Source organism: Electrophorus electricus, chromosome 11 (assembly GCF_041902795.1).
Source record: "Electrophorus electricus isolate QZ-2024a chromosome 11, ASM4190279v1, whole genome shotgun sequence".
Taxonomy (NCBI): domain Eukaryota; kingdom Metazoa; phylum Chordata; class Actinopteri; order Gymnotiformes; family Gymnotidae; genus Electrophorus; species Electrophorus electricus.
Window position 1 is genome coordinate 6,107,703 of NC_137507.1, and position 12,576 is coordinate 6,120,278.

Here is a 12,576-nt window from a genome sequence, read left to right on the forward strand (position 1 = left end):
GCAAGGGTGAAAGTGGTTACATAGTAAATGTTGTATTAAAGAAGGCTGTTGATATTCAGAAACAGCATTGCTGACTGGCGAAATCTCCACACGTGTGCGAAATTAACAAACTGTCCATTTACAGCATTCGATTCTAAATTCAGGATGCTGAAGTAATGGCAGACTTGAATTCCTTTACTGAAGATCCTTTACTGAAAATCCTACACCATACAAGGCATCACAAATACACCCTGATACACTATACATTAGAAAACAGTAATTTACCATGTTGAGGAGACTCACCTCTGAGGACAGTAAGCGGTGCAGGACAAGAGCTTCTGTTTGAAAAGTCCTGCACGATTCCCGTGTGTCACAGGGCTGTCTTTGGCCCTCCCCGTCTTCCTCATTCTGTGCAAACTCACTGCCATCACTGTGATTGGTCTCATAGGTGCTGTCGTAGTCAGAAGATACTAGTGCTGGATCATCTAATTGATGACATCACAAAATATTTATAGTGATGACATCACACAGTATCTATAGTGATTGCTCATTGCCAACTTACTGTTCTTTGTGTCCCCCTTCTTCTTATTATTATCATTGCAATTTTCCAAACTGCACCCAAATAAAGTTACACCTACCAAAAATGCCATATGGTTGGCCCATGGGCCTCCCTAACTATATAAATTAATTACAGTTGAATTTATTATATTTTTCTTCAGAACTCCTGACCTATAGGTCATTGGGAATAAAATGCTCAATGAATTCATGTTGACTACTGTCATGTATTACTGCCATTATTTTCTCGGGTTTTCACTATTAATGAAATCAGGGTACCACTTCATAATATAAATACATATTAAACAATAAAAATACATATTAAACAATAAAAACACTATTTATTATTAAACAATAATAAACAATAAAAATAATTAAAAATATTTAATTTAATCAGTATCTAGTAATTTGTTAAAGGTTGTTAATAATGCTCTATAATTGTACTTATAGGATTAATAAATTCTTTAAATATAAAATGTCTGTATATACCCTGTACTCCATACACACAATAAAAACATGATTGTGCCCCAGTACCTCAAAAGTACAAGTAATGAAAAGATGATACATAAAATGGATTTTAAAAATTGAAGAACCTTTAGGTGGAAAGAACTTTAGTTCAAAACCCTTGATTTGAACATTCCTAAATGCATCATTTGGTATTTATCTAATGCTATGAATGCATTATGTAGCCAACCTTTATGCAAAGTGTTACCGAATAAGTTGCATGATATATTGTACAACTGCTCTGTGCATGAGCCTAGACAGCCAGGTAAGGTTTTTAGACTGGAGGCAGTATATCAATTAGCAGTAAGTACTACAACATGACCACTATAAAGTTTAATGCATAAAGAAAACTGTAAAAATGTTTACACTAAAATTCTTTAAGTGATGATTAAAAACTGTACAAGCACTCAAAATAGAAGCATGTATCTTACATGTAAATGCAGAATTAATCTCATGATCGGTGGAATATTCCAGGTCTTGCATTATATTGTATTTTTGAGTAAGGACTCATAGTAACAATTGTATTTGCTCATGAACATTAAAAAGCTTGTTAAATGTGCAACAACACCACGATATTATTAATGCACCTGATAGTCCAGCAACACCACATTACTATTAACATACCTGAAAGCTTTTTGTCGCTTTTAGCTGTAGTTCTGCTCACATGCCACATTTTACTATAAACCTTTCCACAGCTATAAGAGAGCACAAAAGGTCAGAACACAGACAGATATTTTTTAAGAAACAAAACAAACAAAACAGGACATTTTCAATAAACTTTGCTCTCTGTCTTTGAGTGATATTTTGCACTGAGCATCATATTCACAGGGGCCGTGATGCCTGGGCAGACTGTGTTCACACGGGCCGTGATGCCTGGGCAGACTGTGTTCACACGGGCTGTGATGCCTAGGCAGACTGTTCATAGGGGCCGTGATGCCTGGGCAGACTGTGTTCATAGGGGCCGTGATGCCTGGGCAGACTGTGTTCACAGGGGCCGTGATGCTGGGGCAGACTGTGTTCACACGGGCTGTGATGCCTGGGCAGACTGTTCATAGGGGCCGTGATGCTGGGGCAGACTATATTCCAGTCTGTCAGCACTAGGCTGTGCTGTTCAGCTTCTCTGTGTGAACGAGCAGGGCAGACAGGACCTAATAAAGCTACGGTTAGGGTTAGAGTTAGGGTTAGGGCTAGGGGGTAGGGTTAGGCTTAGGGCTCATCTCTCATTACAGGCCAAGTACACTAGGATATTGTTTAAACACACTTACTCACACACCCACAAACACAGGCATGGATGCACACACGCACACACACACACACACACACACACACACACACACACACACGCACGCATACGCCCACGCACACACACACGTACACACACATGCGCACACACACGCGCACATACGCACACACAGACGCTTCATGCACATAAGGTTCGAACAAAAGAGAAACAATTGAGGGGTGAGGTGAGGAGAGAGATATTCAGGTAAATTAATGTTGGTGTGTTAATATTTATATGCAGTTTTTTTTTGTTTTGTTTTTTACAGCTATTGCTCTAAGACAGTTCAGTACCTCTAGTACGATATGAATTATTTCAGAGGTTATAAGGGAAAACAAGCACAGTTTTGGTTATTTCACACAAAATGCTGAATTTTGTGCTAAGCATTATACAACAGCTTGCCTCTTATACTACTGAGACAAAGGGCATAAACTTTATGCTGGTCTTACCTGCTACAGAGGGCTTGGGGTGTGTCCCAGTGTGTTGTGCTGGAGCTAGGGGCACTCTGACTGTGGGTTAAGGCTCGGTGTGGAGCTCTTGGTGAGGGACATCTGACCTGAAGGGCTGCAGAGTCAGAAAGGTCCTCTGAGGGGTTAGGATTAGGGGTAGGGTTAGAATTAGGGCTAGGATTAGGGCTAGGGTTAGGGATCTTAGTGGTGGGGCTGTTGACCGGTGTTCCCTGGACTGGATGAGAGTGGCACAGGGAGACCATGGGCAAGACACTGAAGGGAGGGTAACCTATTGATCACATTAATGCAATATTATGAATATAACCACAACACACACACACACACACACACACACACACACACACACACACAAACAAAGCACTGAGGGGAGGGTAACCTATTTATTACATTAATGCAAAATTATAAATATAACCACAACACACACACACACACACACACACATTTTACCTCGTCTGCCTTTGTTGTAGAGGTAGTTATGGGCTGGGGTGGCACAGGAGGCTGACATGGACCTGCTTTTAGAGATGAAGATAGAACTATTATTACAGACACAAGAAAACAAACTTAAGAGTGACAGCCCTACTTTCTACCTGCCTCCAATCCTCAAGATAACCATGTAATCAAATGACATAATTATACATGCAGACACACACACCCACAGGCAGAAGCCAGAGGTAGAGAGTTAGGGGAGATATGTTTATGCTGAACAGTTGTTTGCTGCTGTCTGTAAGGAGCCCCATTGTTAGAGTCATACAGCTACATCAGTTAAAGCATTAGCGTTGTTTTGTCACCCCAGGCAGCTCCAATGTGTTTCAGCACATGTGAAATCTAAACACCACTCCAGTTCAAATGCATAAAAAGAAACATGACTGCCCCCAGAAAAATCCAACTTTTGAAATGCTTGATAGCGTCTCCATATCTCCTCTTTAAGCCTAACCCTTACTGTGGTATTATTGAAAACAGCATCATAGATCAAAATGGGGAAACAGAACAGAGAGGAATGAATGAGATTATAGTTCACTTAATTTCTTATTTAAGACTTCCTATCAATTTGCTACAGTGAAAGGGAATAAAATGACATCCGTTATGTTTAATTAATGAAAACAATATAACCATAAAAAAACATAATAAAAAATGCTTACAGCGGTATTAGCCAGTAATTATTTGTGATGTTGCGAGGATAAGCAGGATGCGGGGACGAAGCACGATGAAACACTTTTATTTATGCAAACATGCAAAACACACAAACAAAGCTCAAACGCTATGCACATCTCAAACACCAACACACGTACTACGACACATGAGACATATATACCCCCGAAGACGATTACACATAACACGGAACAGGTGGACGACACGAAGGGGCGTGGAAACACAGACGCACACACACACACCAAGACGTTTGAGGAGGGGGCAGGGCCACCCCTCAAGGGCATGACTTCCGGTGCGCCAGCCTAGCAGGCTGTGGACCCGAGACGAAGGCCAAATGGCGAGGCCAGAGGACCAGGACTAGTAACAGGACTAGGACGAAAACAGATACAGGAAAGTACACACTAACGGGAACTGACATAGACACAGAAGGGAACAAAGTGACTGGCATATTAAATGTGATGGGGACAGGCACTACACTACACATATTAAACAGTCCCAGCTGAACCACAGCTGTTGGCTGGGTCGGATGCCAACCAGTCGGGGGGAGAATGTTCATCACCGGCTCAGTTGGCGGCGGCTGTCCTGGCCCTGGCACATGCACGTAGGGGCGCGTCCCGGCTGCGTTGCCTATTTGCGGGCAGTCCCCGGTGCTGCTGCCTTTTTTCCTCCCCTAGGCTTAGGCGTCGGTGCTCTGGCAGTCACCTGAGGCTGCTTGCTTGCTGCAGAGCACCTTGCCCTGGGCAGAGCCTTGGGTGCTGGGGGCTCATCTTTCTTGGAGCCCGTGATGTCATTCGGAGGGGGAGGTTCCCCCTTAGATACTTCCTCCACCTCCATCAACAGGTCCTCCTCACAGTCAGACCCCCTGTCCGACTCCAGAGTGACATCCCTGCACCCCCTTTTCTCTCTATACCCTGCATAGCCCTCTGCAAGGTCCATATAGGACCCAGCAGATTCTGCCTCCGAATACCGGCTACCACGATCAGGCTGGTCTCTGTAGGACCCAGCGGAGTCCGACCCCGGACCCTGTCCAGGGCCCTCGCAAAACCATCCAGCGGGTCCCTCCCCCGCTGCAGAACCATGGAGCATGGCCAGGATGAGCAACAGTCTCACCTTGGTGTTATAGAAATCGTTATACCAGTCCCAGTAGGTCGACGTAATTTCGTGTGACTCCCTTGCTTCTGCACCTGAACCACACTCACCTGGGCCCCGCACCCCTATTGTAGGAGTCCAGAGGGTCCCCAAGAACAAGGGGGGCTTCCCTGCATGATCTGTGGAAGCGCATTTGCTTCCCTTCTTCCCTTCCTTCTTTCCCTTCCCAGGCATCCTTCTGTGGTTGGTGTTTCTGTGACGTTGCGAGGATAAGCAGGATGTGTGGACGAGGCACGATGAAACACTTTTATTTTTGCAAACATGCAAAACACACAACAAAGCTCAAATGCTTTGCACATCTCAAACACCAACACACGTACTACGACACACGATACACATATACACCAAAGACAATTACACATAACACGGAACAGGTGGAAAACACGAAAGGGCATGGCAACACAGATGCACACACACAAACCAAGACGTTTGAGGAGGGGGCGGGGCCAGAACGTGACATTATTTAATAACAAACAAACTGTTTCTTATCACATAATAAGGTCTTACCACACCTGCCTTCTTAGTGATACACGGAGAAACAGTATATGTCTTTCAGAGTTGCTGCTCACATAAGACCATAGGCCAACCAGCATTTACAGAACTGAGCAGTTAATGTTCATATGTTCATGTGACCCTGCAGCAATAGTGTCCATGGACCCCAGACCCTCACCCTCCACCCTCACTCTTACAGACTCTCAGTTATGCTTGGCTAACAGATCACAAGTAACTACTTGGAAAATATTCCTTATAATGAAAATATAAATATTACAGCTCACATATAGAGCTGCAGGTAATACGGTTAATCTGCTGCAGAGCACATGAAAAGGCAAAGTAACCTTTTTTGTTTTGTTTTAAAGCAACAGAATAATGTTAAATAAAATGAATACCTTAATAGTTAATGCATTTACATCATATGTTTTCTAAACTTTTATTTAACTTTTGTAGCCAACAGCCACCATAATTCATACTATTAATTTTAATACTAAGACTTTAATATTTAATGCCATGACACACAATTCTCATTAGCCTTATTCAGATAGGGTTTTATATGGGGAGATGTGGTAATATAGTTATTACCTGCATTCCTCAGTGATTTTAGTCCTGCCTGAATCTGCAGTGTCAGTCATTTTTATGGACTGCGTGCTCCCACATCAGTAAAAATTCCATCTGTAACCGACTATAAAATGACCAGTAAAAATAACCCTGTCAATCCCATGTGAATTGCCTTGTCAGTAAATATTCCATCATCCTGTGGAAAAAGTTTATGTGTTTTTCCTCAAACATGTAAGCATTCTAGGAAGCATTTATTCACATTGTATAATTTGGCATTTACTTTCCAAAGACCTTCAGAGAGGAGTAACTTCCCTGCGGTAACATTTAGGCCCATCTGTCCTGTGGAAACATTTATTCCTGTCTATCCTGCATAACATTTACTCCTGTCTGTCCTGCATAACATTGACTCCTGTCTGTCCTGCGTAACATTTACTCCTGTCTGTCCTGCGTAACATTTACTCCTGTCTGTCCTGCGTAACATTTACTCCTGTCTGTCCTGCGTAACATTTACTCCTGTCTGTCCTGCGTAACATTTACTCCTGTCTGTCCTGCATAACATTTATTCCTGTCTGTCCTGCAGAACATTTACTTCTGTCTGTCCTGCAGAACATTTACTCCTGTGTGTCCTGCGTAACATTTACTTCTGTCTGTCCTGCGTAACATTTACTCCAGTCTGTCCTGCGTAACATTTACTCCAGTCTGTCCTGCGTAACATTGACTCCTGTCTGTCCTGCATAACATTTATTCCTGTCTGTCCTGCATAACATTTACTCCTGTCTGTCCTGCGTAACATTTACTCCTGTCTGTCCTGCAGAACATTTACTCCTGTCTGTCCTGCAGAACATTTACTTCTGTCTGTCCTGCAGAACATTTACTTCTGTCTGTCCTGCAGAACATTTACTTCTGTCTGTCCTGCAGAACATTTACTCCTGTGTGTCCTGCATAACATTTACTCCTGTGTGTCCTGCATAACATTTACTCCAGTCTGTCCTGCGTAACATTTACTCCAGTCTGTCCTGCGTAACATTTACTCCAGTCTGTCCTGCGTAACATTTACTCCAGTCTGTCCTGCGTAACATTTACTCCAGTCTGTCCTGCGTAACATTTACTCCAGTCTGTCCTGCGTAACATTGACTCCTGTCTGTCCTGCATAACATTTATTCCTGTCTGTCCTGCATAACATTTACTTCTGTCTGTCCTGCATAACATTTACTTCTGTCTGTCCTGCATAACATTTACTCCTGTCTGTCCTGCGTAACATTTACTCCTGTCTGTCCTGCATAACATTTACTCCTGTCTGTCCTGCATAACATTTACTCCTGTCTGTCCTGCGTAACATTTACTCCAGTCTGTGCTGTAGTTACATTTTTTTACAGACCATATCCAAAAAACGAATCCCATCCAAATAGTACTACTGAAAATATCTCTGGAAGGAGGAGGAGGAGGATGATGAGGTAATAAATTGACAACACAGTATGTTTTCCCACCGTTATTGCATAGACCTTTATTAAGATAACACGTTATTGATCCTAAAGGAAATTGCAGAAATTATTAACCCTATCCATTCTCTCTGTGTTTGAATCCTCCATTCATTCTAATATTCATATATGATTTAGCTGAAATACTGGGACTTTTACGACTGTAAAGCAGCTTTTTGTGATGAGTATGAACAGGATTCACTAAAGCAAAATGGTTTAAAAAAACAAATAAATTATTAAATATTTAAACAGAATGCCAATGGCAAACACAAAACAGTGATGACAGAGCAACATTAACTTTAGCACTGAGCAATTACAATGTCGTTAACACTTACACACACAGGGCAACAATAACCAGCCCTGAAAGGTGGCACAGAGGAGTATATACATGCTGATTATCAGCGAAACTACAGGTGCCTAACACTAACAAGGAGGGTGTGGTGACATGAGGAAGGAGGAAGAGGGAAGTCAAAGACACGCCACCAGGACAAAACGTAAACAAACGCCATGTGGAACGTCCATCACGTGGTTGAGCTGCGGAGTGGCGAGTGACACTGCTTTTCCAAGAAAACATGAAGCTTGTTTTTAAACTTCTTGTTTTAGCTATTATTATTATTACTTTGAAATAGAAGCGATTGATTTCGAGACTCACTAATATTTTAAAGCCAGAGCCACCAAAGTTGTAGTACATAAAGATTCACTGTACGTATCTGGACTTGACATAAGACATTTACAAACCCACTTCGTGTGTCCACAAGTTCAATGTAGTTGTATAATATGTATAATTGTATAATATGCCTTAAAATTAAGCCTAGAATTTAAGAGATTAAAGACATCGTGGAGTAATTTATAAAAAAATAATGAGCTGAACAGAAGTGCTAAACACCAAGTGCAACATACCTCAATTTATGGTTAAATTCAGTCATACAGCTATGCCTCTATTCCTAACCTTAACTCTACATTCCTAACCCTAACCCTATAGGCAGTGCCTGGAAATATTTAGTGATGTACTCAGCCTCTTGTATGCTAGCATAGCAAAGGCTATTTGTTTTATCAGTGGCTTTGTTCTGCGCACCTCTTGAGTGTGTCTGTAAGGTCATTGAGAGGTCACTGTGAGGTCAGGGTGAGGTTACTGAAGTCACTTTTTAAGACTGCATTTTCTTTCTTCAATGAATTGCTATGGTAACAGTACAACTGCTATGCAGTGGCTATGCAGCGCAGTAACTGGCTGTAACAGTGACGTCCTGTAAAGTGTAATCTTTTTCTTTTATAAATATTATTTTATAAATCATTTTATGGTGAACATAACCTTAACCATAACCAAAGTTGCGTGAGATCTGTTACCAATACTGTAACTCAAGGTGACTTCAATTTCACTGTACTCACTTCCACACTAGTGAATTTAGTGCATATTTTGGTGCAAACATCTTCTAGCTATTCTCTCCATCTAAAGTTAGATTATTACAGGGAATAAGTGTAGTGTGTGTGGTACCTGCTGGAGGAGCAGTCATGGCTGGGTTTGACACTGGGACTGTGGTCTCGCCTAACAGGGCCTGGCTCGATGGTGGGGAGACCTGTGGCAGATGTGGTGGTTGTCCATGAAGAGGAGACACGTCGAAGAAGCCCAGGAGGCAAACTCCGACGTACACGCTGTCATAGGAGAAACATTTCAGATAGTCATTCAGCGATATGAACGAAGTTTTAGCCTGGCAAAGCAAAAAATGCATTATGTCAGCAGAGCTTTGCCTGGAGTCCACCCTGTTTAAAGTTGCCCTGTGCAAGTGAATGAAAACACAGTATTACAAAAGTTGCCATCTTGATGAGAAACTTACTGATCAGCAATGGTTTTAAATTGACTGTCAAACACTGGTCTCCATGCAGACACAGAGGTGGAATAGAGATGAATGGTTGATTTGTGTTAAAACTTGCATTACTATTGAAAGTTTCGCTTACATATTTGCATTCTTTATCCATTTTTTAGGAGTTAATGCAATCCTGAAAGTAGATACAAGGCTGCCATAGACCAGTATGTCTATAAAAAAAAACCAAGCTACAGCCCACACTCCTTGCTAAATAAAGCAGAGAAGTGTGGAATGGTGTACAGAAGATCCCTGACTAAACTTTAGTGCCTTTAGTGATCGAGTAGCACTCTGCTGTATAAACAGAGCTGCAGGAAGCCAGTAGGCATTGATTCACTAATGATAAGTTGAGTGTTAGAGGTTTTAACCTGTTGCGGTTGACACAGGCATGTCAGCTTCAATGTTTTGTGATGTTTTATTAATATCTTTGCAATAAGACAGTGTAGAAATATGATTTCCTGGAATTTTAATTTAGTTGATAGTAAGAGTAAAGAGCCTATGAGAGGTTAGATATAGAGATTAGATATAGGTTAAGATACGTGTCATCCACCTCTCACCATGTGATTTGCGTGTGCATGTGTCACTCAAGTCTTAGCCATCTAATCACCTTGAACTTGTGTGTCAATTCGTGTGAAACTGACCAATAAACAATCAGGAAATCACTAAGGCTTTACCCTTCACATTAGAAACATTTCCTTCCTCATTCAATTGACATCTATTTAGCCAGAAGCTAAAATGTTGTGCAACAAGTTTACAACTGCTGAAGTTGCAGCAATTTTGTAAAGTAATGACAAAGGTAAGAGAGCTTTAGAGCCTGAGGGTTTTGATTCCTTTGATGAAGAAAAATATGGAAATAAAAGAGCTTGATGGCTAAATTAATGTAATTTTACAATATCAATTACAATTACAATAGTGGACACGTTAAGCACGATGTCAACTACTACCTAGCTAAGCTAAATGCTGCTTCTCTACAAAATTTGTGAAATTGATTTGTAATACAACAGTCATCACTTTTGTTTGACAAAATGTTCAAAGTAAATGTTTACTTTGTTAAAGTTTGTGTGTGTGTGTGTGTGTGTGTGTGTGTGTGTGTGTGCGTGTGCGTGTATGTGTGTGTATGTGTGTGTGTGTGTGTGTGTGTGTGTAAATAAGCTAGTGTAGTGCAAATGAATGGATATGTTTAGAGCATACTGAATACTGTCCTGTGCAGCTGAGACATTTCTGTTTTTTGGCTTTATACTTTATACATCTTTGACTATACTTATAATGCTCATCTCACTTGCTCTTCAATCCTAAGAGCTTCCCAAGTTGGTGAAGAGGTCACAGAGAGAAGGAGTGCAGTTTATGTCCTGCTGGTAAAAGGCCACATACTACAGCACACTGACTGTTGTCTACCTGCAGCCACAATGGAACTATTTGTGCACTTATTACTATTTATAAAAATTTAGTATTTATGAAAGCATAATTTAACTGTGTTAAGTATGACTAAGATGAAACTACTTTAAATATAGTAAGTTTCACAGAGGTGCTGTGGTGTGAGCCTACACCTTCTCATCAGATTGCGGGTCAAAATTCCTTCCAATTAATATTTAAATAATTTTAGCTGAAATACTTTATCTCTAAAATAAACTAGATATATGTATGCTGTAACACTTACACAAATTTATTTGTGACTTTTTTTTAAGTACATTTTCAACAAATCCAAAATGAATATGGACAAGTATGTCTCAAGTCTAAAGTTTCTAAAATCTAAGAAACTAAATTAACATCTCCTTCTGAGGTTTACAGGTTCTGGATACAGACAGTCAGACCACAGTCAGTCTGAACAGGATCAGTCTACCCAGTTAACCTCCTGTTTGAGGTTCTTCCCTCAGTTAAACCCTCTGATAATGCAGGTGAGATATGTGTCCTGATCATTTGGACTGTGGTATGATAATGGAGGTGAGATATGTGTCCTGATAATGTGGACTGTGGTCTGATAAAGCAGGTGAGATATGTGTCCTGATAATGTGGACTGTGGTCTGATAATGCAGGTGAGATATGTGTCCTGATAATGCAGACTGTGGTCTGATAATGCAGGTGAGATATGGATTCTGATAATGTGGACTGTGCTCTGATAATGCAGGTTAGATTTATGTCCTGTGTTTTTTCTCTGACAGGCGATTTTCTGACTCTGGGGTTACATGTAGTGCCCAGGTGTCTTGACCAAGATAGATAAACTTTGACCAAGATAGATAAAGGTGACAAAGAATTTGCATGACATAAGACAACTGAGTTGTGTATGTGAGGCAGAATGGAAAAATAAACATGTATTTGAATGAGTATGAAGGGATTATGGTAGTATGAATGAGTTATGCTGATATGAATAGCCCATTCATATCAGCATAACTCATTCATACTACCAGAATCTGTTAGTATGGATTGTTATGTTAGCATGGAAGGGTTACTTCTTGTGAGAGTGTGTTGCAGTGCAGGGAATTGCAGTACTGAAGCAGTTTCTATAGTTTTGAAGCCAAGACAATGAACCCTTATGAGTTGTTTTCAAAGCATGTTTTTTTTTTATTTCTTAACTGCAATTGGCTGCTATTAGGGTCCAATTATAGAAACATTCTCAGCTTGAAGGAAAAAAGATCAGGAACTACATTCTGGCATCAACATCAATATTAATGGGGTTTGTTATTTAAAGTGCATACAAACCCTGGGAGTGGGTAATTCAAACATTATATGTGTAATGCTCCAAACCATAACTGATAAGAACTAATAAAAAAGGTGACTAAGCCCAGTTGACACTGTTTACTTGTGTTTAAGAGAGAAAACGCAGATGACCTGGTATATCTTGAAATAAAACTTCTCTGGGAGTTGGTGCAAATGTATTGTAAAGCATACCTAAAGGGGCACTTCCTGCTGATGGCATCATGAGTAAGCCTAGGTTTAGGGCTAGGTTAGGGTTAGGGTTAAGGCTAGGGCTAGGGTTAGGATTATGGTTGGGGTTCGGGCTAGGGTCTGATAATGCAAGTGAGATATGTGTCCTGATAATGTGGACTATGGTCTGATAATGCAGGTGAGATATGTGTCCTGATAATGTGTACTGTGGTCTGATA

General features: G+C 40.9%; 1 protein-coding gene across 4 annotated transcripts in view; it reads right to left on the bottom strand.

The window, feature by feature from the left end:
- The window catches only part of pde3a (phosphodiesterase 3A, cGMP-inhibited), a 72,228-nt gene that overhangs the window by 12,804 nt on the left and 46,848 nt on the right, over positions 1-12,576 (bottom strand). For 2 of the 4 annotated variants that reach the window (XM_081722721.1, XM_081722724.1), the window contains exons 5-9: positions 9,109-9,266; positions 3,235-3,299; positions 2,767-3,055; positions 1,663-1,733; positions 283-464 (exon numbers count right to left, since the gene is read on the bottom strand). In XM_081722721.1, coding sequence (XP_081578847.1) covers positions 283-464; positions 1,663-1,733; positions 2,767-3,055; positions 3,235-3,299; positions 9,109-9,266 — 765 coding nt within the window. The remainder of the gene's footprint in view (positions 1-282; positions 465-1,662; positions 1,734-2,766; positions 3,056-3,234; positions 3,300-9,108; positions 9,267-12,576) is intronic. The other 2 variants (XM_081722722.1, XM_081722723.1) reach the window with 2 other exon arrangements.